We start from the raw sequence: 16,087 nt of genomic DNA, 5'->3' as shown, positions 1-16,087 counted from the left end.
AATTTTCTGCTTAATTCCTCCTTTCTGTTACCAGATCCAATGTGGCCATATCCTATTCCTCTAACCCCAACCACCTCTAGTCCCATTTGTGGACGCCAAATTCCAAGGCTGCTTCTTCCTCTTCCTCTTCTTCCTCTGCTCCTGCCAGCCAGCCGGGCATCCATCCATCCATCCATCCATCCATCCATTCTCCTCCTTGCAGGCGGATTTCGTAGTTGTGGTCGACCTGTCCCTCCCTCCCTCCCTCCCTCCACTCGTCTCCTCCTTTCTTAAGTGTCTCTCCACCATTCGTATGTTTTGCTGTCTCCTCCGTTCGTACGTTCTGCTATCTCCCTCATTCGTATATTCTGGTGCCCTCCATTCTGATGTTCTGTCTCCTCTATTTGTATGTTCTGCTGTCTCCTCCATTCGTACGTTCTGCTGTCTTCTCCATTCTTATATTCTTCTGTCTCCTCCATTCTTATGTTCTGCTGTCTCCTCTATTCGTATGTTTTGTCTCCTCCATTCGTATGTTCTGCTATCTCCCTCATTCGTATATTCTGCTGTCTCCTCCATTCGTATGTTTTATCTCCTCCATTCGTATATTCTGGTCTCCTCCATTCGTATATTCTTGCCTTTCTCCCTCCACCTCTCCACAGTCTCCTGAGCCCCAGAGCCAGTCCAGCCCCAACTTCGATTCCAAGCAGGTCCTCCTCTACATCGCTTTAATAATAATTAAAACGATGAAGAAGAGCACTCAGTTTCAGAGCCCATTTTCAGAACGCAAGCAGCCAACACCACGTTTCCACACATCCACTTCGTTCTCTATTCCTCCTTACCACTTCTATCATCAATCCCTCTCTCTCTCTCTCTCGCTCAACCCTCGCTATTCCCTCCTACAAGTTCGCAGAGTCGCGTAACGAAGCAAGTTTCTCAGCTCTTGTCGCCGCGAAGTTCCAGTGTGAGATAGAAAATGGACCCCATAGAAAATGAACCTCGGAGTCCATTTTCCGTTGCAAAAAATTGACCCTACCCCCATTGGGGAAATGGACTCTTCACTCAAAATACTAGATTTTTTCTATTTACAAACAGATAACACATAAATAATTTTAAACAAGTATTGTTTATAAAAAATACCTAACCTAACCTAACCTAACGACAGTGAGTTGCCAATTTCAATTGGGGGTTTCATTTCCTATAAGGGGTCCATTTTCCGCTAAAGAAAATGGACCCCGGGTCCAATTTCGGGAGAGGTCCATATTCCATCTTACACGGGTCGCCCCCGAACTCGTCGGGAACATGCGAACTCGCTCTGAAATCCCCTTCCGAGGCCAACCTCAGCTTCCTGGAGGCGGGCGCGCCCTCCTCAGTGGCGCTGCCTGTCCTGACTGACGTAACGTGAACACCGGCTCCTTGGGGAACAATTCTGGACTGCCACAAGCTTTAAGCCTACCCACCCCCCAAATATATATATATATATATATATATATATATATATATATATATATATATATATATATATATATATATACATAGGCCTATATATATATATACATATATATATATAGGCATATATATATATATATATATACATATATATATATATATAATTAATTATTAAATAAAGACAATAAATCAATCAATACATAAAATAAAATAGATAAATAGTAATATAAATAAAACATAAAATAAGATAAAAATAAATATAAGATAAAAAATAAGATTAAAAATAAATAATAAAAATAAAACGGATTAAAATAAATAAATAAAATGGATTAGAAATAAATAAAAAAGAATAATAAAAACATATAAAATAAATGAATAAGTAAATAAATAACAAAAATTATAGCGGATGCTCCTCAATTCCAGACGAATTAGGAATCCTATTACTATGCGCGCCAGCAACCCACTGTAGAACTTTTTTCCCCAACTGTAGTACACGTCCACATCACGCTCGCTGCGTTGGAAGTCTTCGTCTGTCCGCTCCCTATCGTTAATTGTCAATGCTGGAGGCGTTTCTCCACCAACAAGTCCATCATGTTGGTTGTCTTATTCTGAAGGCTATATAAGCCACGCCTGCTCTCACAACCTTCGACCTTATCTTAACTGATATGGCCCCGACATCCCGGTCGCATCAAATAAACTTACCATCATATGTGAACAACAACTAGTTCTAAAGTTAACACAAATTGTATATTGTCATTGTATCTCTGTATCGCTTTTAACTCAATAAACCGATTATCGTTATCATTATTATTACACACACACACACGCACGCACGCACATACATACACACACACACACACTCACACACAGACCTTGTGATTGGGAACAGGAGAGCTTTCAGGTCTTGGGAAGAAATTGAGAAAGACAATGTGTAAAGGATACGAAGAAACAATGTTTTCCCTACAGATGCATAAATGCTTGAAATAGCTAAGGTGACACACTCCAAGCTGAAACAGTGCATGAACTGAAATCTATGTACAGTAATTGGAAAATAAGGAGCTATAGACCAAATTGGAATCGTATGTGAATTTGAGAGTAGGAGACGGGACCGCATGAGCGTTGTTCCTTTCCTGTATATTAAAACGAGGTAGACACACACACGCACAAACACACACACACAAAGACAGACAAACACATACATAGACATAAAGACAGACACACAATGAACACACAAAGTAACCAACCTCACGCACATACGAACACACAGTTCCTCCCCCCCCCTCCCCCGCCCTACTAGGAAAGTCAAATTGGCCGTTTAAACCCTTCCGCTTCCTCCACGGGCTGTTGACGGTGTCACGCCTCTTCCTAACTCCCTCGTTTCCTTCCTTCCTTCCTTCCTTCCTTCCTTCCTCCCATCGCCCACCCACATTCATCCATTCTCCTTCCCTTCCTTCATCCTTCCATCGCTCAGCCCCATTCATCAATCTCCCCTTCCTTCCATCGTTCCTAAATCTCCTGGACCCCGCCTTCGCACCTGCAGTGACACCTATACATGACGAGAACACCTGTCCTGAGAGAGAGAGAGAGAGAGAGAGAGAGAGAGAGAGAGAGAGAGAGAGAGAGAGAGAGAGAGAGAGAGAGAGAGAGAGAGAGACGTAAGCAAGCAAGAAAACGCCTGTTCATGGAACTGTCTATGGGCCCGGCCACACTGCACGCGGTTCGCCGGGAGGGTAGAGGGATGCCTAGCGGGTCGTCTGAGGCAAGAACAAACACATGCTATCTAATACGAGAGGTCATACCGGCCGCGGGTAGAGGATAAGCTTGGAGGGAACCCGCTACCCGTGCCCGGTATGGCCACTCGTATTAAATAACATGTGTTTGTTCTTGCCTCTCACCCGCTAGGCATCCAGCTACCCTCCCAGCGAACCGCGTGCAGTGTGGCCGGGCCCATAGACAATTCCATGAACAGGCGTTTTCTTGCTTGCTTATGTCTCTATCTCTCTCTCTCTCTCTCTCTCTCTCTCTCTCTCTCTCTCTCTCTCTCTATCCAACACTTCCTGGACCAGCGTGCACTGGTGGTGTCATCGGAAGCGTGCTGGTCTTGCATTTGCCTAGTCTCGGGTTCGAATCCCGCATTCCTGTCGATCCCCACAAGTGACTACAATATGTCCCTCAACAGTCCCCAAAGCGTATATGTATTGGGTAAAGGTGACGGCTTCGGCCGCAGCTACTCAGCGCCTCCTGCCGTAGTAGGCTCCTCGCCTGTACCAGCTCCTGTATTTAAATAGGCTATGACAACCTCTAGATACATGAACGAGGGTGAAAATCATACTACACCAGGAGGCGCTGAGTAACTTTGCCCTGGGATGCGCTTTGGGCACTGCTGGGGGTTGACAGGGAACAGTCACTGATGGGAATCGGAGAGGAATGCGGGATTCGAACTCGGGACTAAGCGAATGCGAGGCCAATACGCTTCCGTTGACGCCGCCAGCAAACAAGACTGGGATTTATTTTGAAAAAAAAAAAATTATATATATATATATATATATATATATATATATATATATAAATGAACAATAAAAAACTAATATAGTAATAATAATAATAATAAAAAGACAAGACTGCACGTTGTCTCTCTCTCTCTCGTGTGTGTGTGTGTGTGTGTGTGTGTGTGTGTGTGTGTGTGTGTGTGTGTGTGTGTGTGTGTGTGTGTGTGTGTGTGTGTGTGTGTGTGTGTGTGTGTGTGTTGCCAAACATGACCCACAGATCGGAACCATACGCGCTCCGCAGCTTTCATCCGGGAGGGATATACCTGTCGATCATGAGCCCAGCACGTGGTCCAAGACCCACAGGGGGGGGGGGGCTCCTGTAACGAAGTCTCCCTGGGTCCTCTTACCTGAGGCTCCGGGCGTAGTCCATCTCGATCTGACATCGATCCCTGATGAAGTGGCCATAGTTCTCGAGGAAGGAGATTCCCTTCTGCGTGTGGCCCGAGATGCAGTCCCACTGGTCCTGTTGAAGGAGAAGAAAGGGATGAGTGACGTCATCAATTTGTGATGTCATCGGTCAGTGACGTCATGGCGCCACCTAGGACACGCTAGTGCGTTAAGGCGTGTTTCTGATAATTAGTAGGCCTTCCGGTTCGCCACACCCCATTTTACACATACACACACACACACACACACACACACACACACACACACACACACACACACACGAGCGTTGGTCCCTTCCTGTACCCTACAATTAAGTATAGCTACCTTTCTCCCTTATATTTGTTATTTATATTATTATAGTTTTTATTTATTCATTTATTTTTTTTCGCATCCGATCTAGATATGGACCAAAAGGTCTCCTGTCGGCATTCTCCGCCTTTGTAATCCTTTGTAGAGGACATTGTTTTATACATACACAATTGAAGAAACTCACACATACACACACTCTTACCTTATTAGGTGTATTCACAGCCTTCGGCTGCCATCTTTCTAATAAACCGTTTATTATTATATAATTATTATTATTATTATTGCAAAGGCAAACAAGCCACGCACGCACTAAACAAAACAATTCCTCTTCGCCTTTATGTAGTTTCTTTCTCTGCGTCCTTCGTCCCCTTGCCTGACGGCGGACGCTGCATACTTCGGAGTCGCCGCTCCCTCCGTTGAGGACCCCCTGCTCCTGCTGTCGCCGACGGCGGCGCAATCGATAACACAAGTCCTCCCCCACAAGCCCCACCCCCCACATCCCGCCAAGGCCACAGACTCCCTCCCCCCTTACCCTCATTTCCCCATCCCCCCCCTCTCTCTGTCTTCCAGCAGTCTGCCTGAAGAATCCACTCCCATGGCTCCCTCCTCATCCCCCTCCTCCTCCTCCTCGAAGGATTTGTTTTTAATTCCTCTTTCGTCTTCCTTGTCGGATCCAGGAGGACGAAGGGAGTCCTCCTCTTCCCCTCCCCTTCGCCACCTCACTCTCCTTCCCCTCCCTTCACCCCTACACCTGGGGTGGGCAACCTCTGGAAGAGACTGTGCCAGTTTCTTCGATGTGTGGAAGCCGGCATGCCAACCGTATCTCTTAATCCATAAGATGCACTTTTTTTTTTCACTGCAGTGAGAAGGCCAGTAAATGCTAACTCCTTGACAATCTAGCTTTAGTTTCCTCTCCTGTTGTCTCGTTTTGTTTATTTGAAGTAGTGACGTTATTTTTTGATATTGTAACAAGATTTCAAAGCCAGCTGGCGTGTCACGGTCAACCATATCACGTGCCATGTTTGGCACACGTGCCGGAGGTTGCCCACCCATGAACCGTCTTCACATATCCCTTCTTCCTTTCATTTCCTTTATCCGCGGCCTTGTTTTGGGTGGCTAATGAATACGAAATTACAGCTTGTTAAGAATGTATATATTTGTTTACAACACGGACAACAATGCGTGCACCTGCAACAAGGCCGTCTTCGAAACTGACGCCACGCTCTCCTTCGCGCCAAAACAAAGACGCGCATCGCATCTGCGATATCTAATACAAACTAATCTTATACATAATATAATTATTACAATAAATACTAAAATAATACAATATATATATTATACACCATGCCAACACATCCTACGTCCACAGCCAGTTCGTCGACCTGATCTCCCAGCTGGTCTCCGGCACCAAGATCGCCTCATTGTGGTGCCAGGCTGTCTCCAAGCTATCTCCTGGGAAACCCGTCTCTCCTCCTCTTCCTCTCTCCCTCCTCCATCTTCTCCACACCCAACCCGTTTCCACGGGAAACCATCCTTCACTGATACTGCAGTCGTCACAACCACCACTTCCTCCTCCTCCTCTTCCTCCTCCTCCTCCTCTTCTTCTTCTTCCTCCTCCTCCAAGCCAAATCATCTCCAGGGGGGTGAGAACTACTGTACATACCCTCCCCCCCCTCCCCCAAAGCAACTTTTCTTCCTCACCCTCTTTTTACTCTTTTTCCAAAATATTTCCCATGGATGCTCTCTCTCTCTCTCTCTCTCTCTGTAGTCCACTCCTCTTCCTCCTCCTTCAGCATAGGAGGTCTCCAGGACAACAAGCCCTCTTACGCCTTATGGGTAATAGCATCCCCTCCCCACCTCCCCGAGTTTCTCCAAGGCCTTGACGTAACATGTATACAACCTCCAAATTTCTTCGGATCCAACATACACCTACCCTTACCTCCCCCCTGCACCCCACACATACACACACACCCGGGTTCGATTCCCGCACTACTCTCCTATTCCCAGCAGTGAGTGTGTGTTCCCTGCCCCGAACAGTCCCTAAAGTGCATAATAGGACGAAGGTGACGGCTTCGGCCACAGCTGCTCAGCGCCTCCTGGCGTAGTAAGTTCCTTACCAACTTCTCTCTCTCTGCCACAGGCAAAGAAGTTCTCTCAGCCCAAGTGGCCAGTCAATTCTAGTCGTCTCACTGAAGTTCCAGTTGCTCATTACTGAATGATTTCAATGTTAACCCAGTGTGATCTTGCCCCCTATGACCTCACTTTAAAAAATACGACCTCATTTAAATACCCATTGACCTACTTAAATTTTGTATGACCCCACTTACATTTTGTGTGACCTCACTTATAAAGGATGACCTCGCTTATGAAGGCTGTGACCCCGCTTTAAAATATGACCTCACTTAAATACTCATTAACCTACTTAAAATTTGTATGACCCCACTTAAATATTGTGTGACCTCACTTATGAAGGCTGTGACCCGCTTTAAAAATATGACCTCACTTAAAATGTGACTTCATTTAAATATCCACTGACCTACTTAAAATTTGTATGACCCCAAATTAAATTTTGTGACTTCACTTATAAAGCCTGTGACTTATGAAGGCTGTGACCCAGCTTAAAGAATATGACCTCACTTAAAGTGTGTGATTTCATTTAAATACCCACGACCCCACTTAAATTGTGTGACCTCACCTAAATACGTGACCTCACCACCCGTGACCCCACAAAGTGTTTGAGTTCAATGAAATATTCTTGATCCCTATTTGTATTTGTGTGACCTTATCAACTACCTGGGACCCAAATTACAGATTATGTGACCTAATCCCACTGTTTATCACTCAACAGAATCCACTTTGAAAGAACGTAACGTCATGAAATACAAAACAAAAACTAAGTTGTTCATAATGACTGTTCGCCTTGTTCTTCAGCTTGGTTTCTTTCGAGAAACGTTCTATTGCTGGAAGAATAGAAAGTCTACACAAGAAGATGTGTGCAGTCGCTGTCTCTTTCAACAATACTTGATTGCGGGATAATCTCATACTGAATCACACACACACACACACACACACACACACACACACACACACAACACTATGTGGCCACGACTCGGTGGGCATTGTTGGTAGCGCGCGGAACTGGGATGCAGAAAGGATCCCAGCACCCGGTTCGAATCCTGCCCAGGGCCGAAATTATTTCGGTACCGCTGTGCCTCGGGTCGTTCCTCTGACTCTCGTGGGCGGGGCGTTGGGGGTGGTGTGGTGTGCAAGTGCAAGGTCATAGCATTACCCATAGATCGGACCTACGAGCTCTGAGCTCTCTCCCAGGCGGGAAATAGCTGTCGATCACGAGTCCAACACGTGATCCAAAGACCAAGTGAATACACACTCGCACGCAAACACACACATACACGATTTATAGACACACAGATGCACACGACACACACATACAACATACACACATATAGTAAACACACACAACATACACACACAACACACACATTTAACATGCACACACACAGACATTTAACACATACACTTACAACACACACGACACACACACACACACACACACACACACACACACCACACACAGATACACATATAGCATACACGCACAGATATACACGCCACACACACATATTACACACATACACACAACATACACATATAGCATATACACACAAAGATATACACAACACACACAAAGATATTAAACATACACACACAAACACACACTCAAAGGCATTTGACACATTCAACACACAAACACACTCGCGCGCATAAACACACACACAAACAAACACACACACACACACAACACATACTGTATATACAAAGGAATGTCATGTTCACAGATACTATACAATACTGAAGCACAATAGACCGCTAGTATACGTGACTCATGGCCCCCCTCCCCTCGACACCCCTCCAACAGCAACGACATCTACGTGACGTCACACGCCCCAGACCCTCACGCACGCACGAACGCACGCACGCAAATGATTGTGTCGCGCGCTAGTCCTCCATAACTCAATGACACACAAACTCGAAGCTTACGAATACTATCACACGTTACGTGAGATTAATGACATGGATCAGCGTGACACCGTTACACAGGTTCCCACGCACCACGTCACACTGGGGGATGTACGGGTGTCACAACGGATCACAGAGGTGCGTGACACACACACACACACACACACACACACACACACACACACACACACACACACACACACACACACACACACACACACACACACACACAGTGCCACGGCGTCAGGTTCGATGCCTCTGACGTGCCGCAATTTTGGAAGCAGGAGGAGAGGGAGAGGATGAGGGAGAGGATGAGGAAGAGGAGGAGGATAAGAAGGAGGAAGAGGCGGAGCTTGAGGAGGAGGAGGAGAAGGAAGAGGTGGAAGAGGGAGGAGGAAGAGGAGGAGGAAGAGGAGGAGGAAGAGGAGGGGGTCGTCATCGATAAGCCCTTCAATCCGCTTTACTCGCGCGCGTGTGAATGCGTGTGTGTGTGTGTGTGTGTGTGTGTGTGTGTGTGTGTGTGTGTGTGTGTGTGTGTGTGTGTGTGTGTAAAACTGGAAACCAGGGTAATATTGGGTGAAAGGGCACAACACGCACGTACACCCAAGTACACATTAGTACACACGTAGCCTGGCGCTCCGACTGGCCACGTGGTTCACGTGCCTCTTACGACCACGTGAGTCGGCCCCCACCGTGACGTTTCAAAGACTGAGGACCCTGCTACGCCAGGAGGCGCTGAGCAGCTGCAGCGAACGCCTCCGGACGAGGCCGGTCCCGGCTCCATCCCCGGATACAAACGAGATTCCAATCCGGCGTAGCTGAGACAGACTAACGACGGGGATCCTCGACGCTAAACGTCAAACAGGAGGACCTTCTTGCTTGCATCATCCGCTACTCCACCGCCATGAGAGAGAGAGAGAGAAAATACACACATACACACACACACACACACACACACACACACACACACACACACACACACACACACACACACACACAGACCTCACCATCCAACTTCGTTATTTCCAATTCGGTCGGTGTCCAGGACTTGAAGTATCACAGGACTGCAACCTGTCACCCAGCTCTGTTGGGCAAGGAGTCGCGGCGTCCGGAAACAGAGGTGTATCCCACCCAAAGTATATTATATTTTTTTTTGGAGAGAGAGAGAGAGAGAGAGAGAGAGAGAGAGAGAGAGAGAGAGAGAGAGAGAGAGAGAGAGAGAGAGAGAGAGACCCCCCCCCGGGGACCTCCCAGCCTATGGGAAGGGGGAAAGCCACTAGGTGACGTCATGTTGTCTCACTGGGTGACGTCACGCTATCTCCACACCTGAGGTCAACGAGGGACTCACGTGCTTTATTCTTCTTCGTCACAGGCGTCAAGGCAACTGCTGTTGTCGACTAAGCTCGTATACAATGATAAAAAAAAAATGGTTTCCGGAAACTGTCGACTGTTATCTCAATTCAGATGCAAATAGAAACTCGGCAAAATGCTAAAAACTAGAGAAACAAAACTAGATCCTTCAACACACACACACACAAATAAAATAAAATAAACATCACTGCACTACAAGCTCTCCAACTCTGATAGGCAAGGAGTGTGTGAGTGTGTGTGTGTGTGAGTGTGTGTGTGTGTGTGTGTGTGTGTGTGTGTGTGTGTGTGTGTGTGTGTGTGTGTGTGTGTGTGTGTGTGTGTGTGTGTGTGTGTGTGTGTGTGTGTGTGCGCGTGCGCCACATATGAACTCCGAGTTGTCATTCTAGAGGGTGACACCTGACAATCACGAGTCCAACACGTGGTCGAAGAAGCGTAATTTGCCCGTCGGACGCATGGAGGCGCTGCTTTCTACGACAGCGTTAGGAATAGAAAGAATAGATACATCCACCCACAATATTTTACGGTGAAGTGAAATGTTATTATATTTAACAAACAGTGTGGTGACCCAAGTTAATTTGTATTTAACTATAGAATATTGTGGGTTTGTTTTTGGGTTGAGAATGTATTCCTAAAGTTTGCTAGAGTTGACGAGTCTGTTGTACTGTATATGAGGGTGCAACAGCATAGATATATATATATATATATATATATATATATATATATATATATATATATATATATATATATATATCGTTCTTTAGTTTTTTATTTTTTAATCTTAAGGTAGAGAAAACCTTGAGAGGACAGACATGAGAAGAGAACAGAGACAACAATCGTTGTTTGGTTTCTTTGTAATAATAGGGCTTTCTCCTCTTTCGCTCAGTGACTCGTTTCTTTCAATAGAATATCCTGAACTGCGGACACACCTACAGTATATAAACCTTACCTTATGCTCTCTCTCTCTCTCTCTCTCTCTCTCTCTCTCTCTCTCTCTCTCATTTTGTTACCCCAATACAAACGCGCACGGACATATTGGGAAGGGCGACGATTAATTTGAGTCAGGTCCTCTCTCTCTCTCTCTCTCTCTCTCTCTCTCTCTCTCTCTCTCTCTCTCTCTCTCTCTCTCTCTCTCTCTCACCTGTCTTGTACAGCCGCTACGCCTCGAGCACTCTCCGCCCCCCAACCCCCGAACACCCGCCAACGGTGATCCGTTGCCGTTCCTCTGGCTTCCAGAGGATTGGTTCCAGGGCCGAAGACTTGAGTAGCTTTCCAGAGAACCTGGAACCCTCATGCCTCCCCGAGCTAAAAGAACATAAGAATGGAGGCGACTGCAAGAGACCCTAATGCCTACACTTCGGAGTTCCGTGTCCCTTACCACATGTCATCCCAATCAATAAAGTTATCTCATCTTCTCTTAAAACAACCATAGTAATATAAGAATGGGGGGAGACTGCAAGAGACCATAAGGCCTACACTAGGCAGTTCCGTGTCCTTTAACACATGTCCTACCTAACCATAAATTGATCTCATCTCTTTAAAAGTCGCGCACAAGCCCTCCCTCCCTCCTCTCCCTCCTGCCTTACCTCTTTCTCTTCCTCCTTACCTCTCTCCTTCCCTCCTTACCTCTCTCCCTACTTCCTTACTTCTCTCCCTGCCCCCCTCCTTACCTTTCTCCCTGCCTCCCTCCATATCTCTCTCCCTCCTTCTATTCTATGGGAGTTGACCATTAAACATTAAACGTACTTAAGGAGGCAGTGAAGGAAGGAGGGAGGGAGAGAGAGAAGGGGAGAGAGAGAGAGAGAGAGAGAGAGAGAGAGAGAGAGAGAGAGAGAGAGAGAGAGAGAGAGAGGAGAGAGGTAAGGAGAGAGAGAGAGAGAGAGAGAGAGAGAGAGAGAGAGAGAGAGAGAGAGAGAGAGAGAGGAGAGAGGAGAGAGGAGAGAGGGAAGGAGAGAGGGAAGGAGAGAGAGGGAAGGAGAGAGAGGGAAGGAGAGAGAGAGAGAGAGAGAGAGAGAGAGAGAGAGAGAGAGAGAGAGAGAGAGAGAGAGAGAGAGAGAGAGAGAGAGAGAGAGAGAGAGAGAGAGAGAGAGAGGGGGGGGGGATGGTCATCACCACTATACCCCCTCCCTCTCCCACGATCCGCGAGGCGTCAACAGATTTCGACCGACGCCCTAACCCTTCCCCCCTAACACACACGCACGCACACACGCACACACACACACACAGGTGGTATGATGCGTGACCACCTGGAGCCCGAAAGGACGGGATTGGAGATCGATACGAGGGTGAAGGGGAGGGGAGGGGAGGGGGGTAAAGGGGATTTGGGGGGGGAGATTTGGGGGTTGGGGAGCACTATCCCCGAAATCGAGTCTATTCCGGGCGACGCTGGGGTCTCTACATCGGCCGCAGCGAGCGAAAACACATTGGAGGGAGAGAGAGAGAGAGATAGAGAGAGAAAAACACGAAAAGGCAGAAACCACAAAGTTTTCAGGCGCGATGAGGGTGAGCGAGGGAGGGAGAGGAGGGGAGGGAGAGGAGGGAGAGGAGGGAGAGGAGGGGAGGGTGAAGGGAGAGGGAGGGAGGGGAAGGGAGAAGGAGGGAGGGAGGGAGGGAGGGGAAGTGAGAGGGAGAAAGGGAGGGAAAAGGAGGCAAACAAAGAAAATACACACAAACATATACAGAGAGAGAGAGAGAGAGAGAGAGAGAGAGAGAGAGAGAGAGAGAGAGAGAGAGGGGGGGGGGGTGCGAAGATCTCGCAAGTGTGGAGTCATTCCTCCCACATGGAGTCCTTGGACGATTCCCTTCCACTCCCAGCGGACTCAGAGATGACCTCTTCATCCACGAGGAGCTAAGATAAAAAGGCGGGCGCGTGCCTTGGGTGGCTACCTACTTAATGACAGGGAAGACGGCTTTTGGTGTGTGTGATTCACCATGGTCTTGGATCACGTGATAGACTCGTGATCGACAGCTATTTCGCTCCCGGAAGAGAGCTCAGAGCTCATGTGTGACCGATCTATGGGTAATGCTGTGACCTCACACGCACACACACACATCCAACTCCCCGCCCACGAGAGTCAGAGTAACGACTCGCAGCGCAGCGATACTGTAATTATTTCAGCCCTGGGCGGGATTCGAACCCGGACCTCAGTGTGTGTGTGTGTGTGTGTAGGTGTGTGTGTGTGTGTGTGTGTGTGTGTGTGTGTGTGTGTGTGTGTGTGTGTGTGTGTGTGTGCATATACTGAGGTATACCCCAACTCCTATATGGACACCTCCAAGAGAGTTTTCCAGATGTCCCTTCAGGTGGCGCTGCGCTTTTGTTTCTCCAGACACCTACACCTACACCCTCCCTCCCTCCCACCCACTCCCTTCGTCACTATTTCTACTCCTTCACCTCTCTCTCTCTCGTTAAAAATTCACACTGTACTTAAGACTCAGTGACTCAGCAATGGCAGAGAGAAAGAGAGCGAGAGAGAGAGAGAGCGAGATGAAGAGAGATAGAGACAGAAAGGAGAAGAGACAGTGAGAGAGAAAGAGAGAAAGAGAGAGAGAGAGAGAGAGAGAGAGAGAGAGAGAGAGAGAGAGAGAGAGAGAGAGAGAGAGAGAGGAGAGTTTAGCACCCGATGATGCATTTTTTGCGTGCTAACAGCGTCTGTGTCAGCATGAAGCGGCAAGGTTAGGTTAGGTTAGTTGACCCAATCAATACGAGCGGCACAAGACAACAGCATGCACAGCATAAGCACCAAATCTCTGGACAAAATAGTTACACTGAAACAATTGTGAGCTGTCCTTGGTTACTGAACACATAAAAAAAAATATCAGCGTTTCTAAATGGGATAAAGGTGTATATATATATATATATATATATATATATATATATATATATATATATACACATATATATACACACACACAGATATATAAAAGAGAGAGGGAGTTGGAAGACGGAGAGAGGGAGGGAGGGGGGGGGGAGAGGGGGAGAGAGACATTACAACCATGGACTCAACCAGCTTGATTGTCCACTTTTGTAATTTGTCGAAGCTATGGATCCCCCTTTCCCTAGCAGGACACTACAGGAAAGCACATCGTCTAGGGCAGCGTTTGCAAAAAATATATATATATATATATATATATATATACATATATATATATATCTTTTCCCAACCACATATCACTTTTAATTCCGTACCATCGCAAACGAGACTGAGAATCGCTCGAAGGAGGCATCCGTGGAAATTGAAACGTAGACGAGCCAAGGATTCGAACCCAGCTAACCCGTAACAAAGTTACATTGACGTAACCCAATACGCTATCAATGGGTTACGTCAATGTAACTTTGTTACGGGTTAGCTGGGTTCGAATCCTTGGCTCGTCTACGTTTCAATTTCCACGGATGCCTCCTTCGGGCGATTCTCAGTCTCGTTTGCGATGGTACGGAATTAAAAGTGATATGTGGTTGGGAAAAGATATTAATTGATCACTGGGAACCATTCAGTGTGTATGTATATGTATATATATATATGTATATATATATATGTATATATATATGTATATATATATATATATTTATATATGTATATATTTATATATATATATATATACATACACCTTTCTCATTTTATTTTCATCGTAATAACAGGTTAGATAGGATGATGTCTATATTACATTATTGCAATAAACAAGAATATGTCGTGCGTGTTTAATTATATTAGCCTACGTATATGAAATTAGCTTATCTCACTTTTTCTCGCGGAACCCTTAGGGACTTTTTGCGGAACCTTAGGGTTCCGGGGAACCCTGGTTGAGAAACGCTGATCTAGACTGTTCCCACCTACATCCATGTAGGTGGAAGATTAGGGGAAGGAGTAGGGGAAGAGGGTGAAGGTGGAGGAGGAGGAGGAGGAGGAGTAGGAGGAAGTACGAGTGCTTTCGTTCGAGTCTACTTCTTCGTCGAGGACTGTTGGCGGTTACCCGAAGGCCGCGGGTCTTCTGAGAGAGAGAGAGAGAGAGAGAGAGAGAGAGAGAGAGAGAGAGAGAGAGAGAGAGAGAGAGAGAGAGAGAGAGAGAGAGAGAGAGAGAGAGAGAGAGAGAGAGAGAGAGAGAGAGAGAGAGAGAGAGAGAGAGAGAGAGAGAGAGAGAGAGAGAGAGAGAGAGAGAGACAGACAGACAGACAGACCAGGGGCAACTGATTGATGGATTGATCGACCCTTGCTGCCACCGCCAATCCCGCCACTGTCACCGCCAAAGTCGCCGCAAATTCCGCCAGTCATCACCGCCATCTCCGCCAGTTTACCTCGCCTCCACATCGTATAAGATCGGTGATTACAATGATGACATAATATCAATGATACAATAAAATTAGCAGTATCAAAACAATCGTGTGTAATGATAAAATTAATGGCAATTAGCTGACAAATCCTCATTACACTCAGCACAGTAGTTCATGAATGGAATAAACTTAGTAACCATGTAGTGAACACTGAAACAACTGGTTGTTTGGAGATAATCTTTATGAATAGGGATGACAGGTGGTAAGGGACATGGAAGTACCTAACATAGGCCTTATGGCCTTTTGCAGTCTACCTCGTTCTTATGTTCTTATGAAGAGGGATCAAATGGACTCTTATGTACATCTTTCCGTGGCGCAGTTGGTAGCGTCTTAGCCCCGTGTCACACAGTTTAAGGTTCGAATGTGTGTGTGTTTATATGTTTACATATGTTTTATATACACACACACGCATACACACACACACACACACACACACACACACACACACACAGATCTTATTCAACGCTATCATGTCCATAGTGGTTGTCTTAAAACACGAAGAACATAATTTGTGAGTTCCACTGATTGAACATGACAACACAAATGGATTTGATTGCAAAACTAAATCTACTGTGTTCTACACGATCTGTGACTGTTTTCCCACTCTTTCTCCACGGCAATACACAACAAAGCTGCGTGCCTGAGTGCACAAGACCACAACAACCTCATCAATTTATGGAGATAC

At 46.4% G+C, this 16,087-nt stretch overlaps 1 protein-coding gene across 12 annotated transcripts in view; it reads right to left on the bottom strand.

The window, feature by feature from the left end:
- Cip4 (formin-binding protein 1-like Cip4) overlaps positions 1 to 16,087 on the bottom strand; it is a 403,349-nt gene that overhangs the window by 42,657 nt on the left and 344,605 nt on the right. For all 12 annotated transcript variants that reach the window (XM_076212814.1, XM_076212815.1, XM_076212809.1 and 9 more), the window contains one exon: positions 4,322 to 4,437. In XM_076212814.1, coding sequence (XP_076068929.1) covers positions 4,322 to 4,437 — 116 coding nt within the window. The remainder of the gene's footprint in view (positions 1 to 4,321; positions 4,438 to 16,087) is intronic.

The sequence above is a fragment of the Oratosquilla oratoria genome, chromosome 30, assembly GCF_046742065.1.
Source record: "Oratosquilla oratoria isolate Oo_2021 chromosome 30, ASM4674206v1, whole genome shotgun sequence".
NCBI lineage: Eukaryota > Metazoa > Arthropoda > Malacostraca > Stomatopoda > Squillidae > Oratosquilla > Oratosquilla oratoria.
Note: the sequence above shows the minus strand (reverse complement) of the source record. Positions and strands in the feature narration are given on the sequence as shown.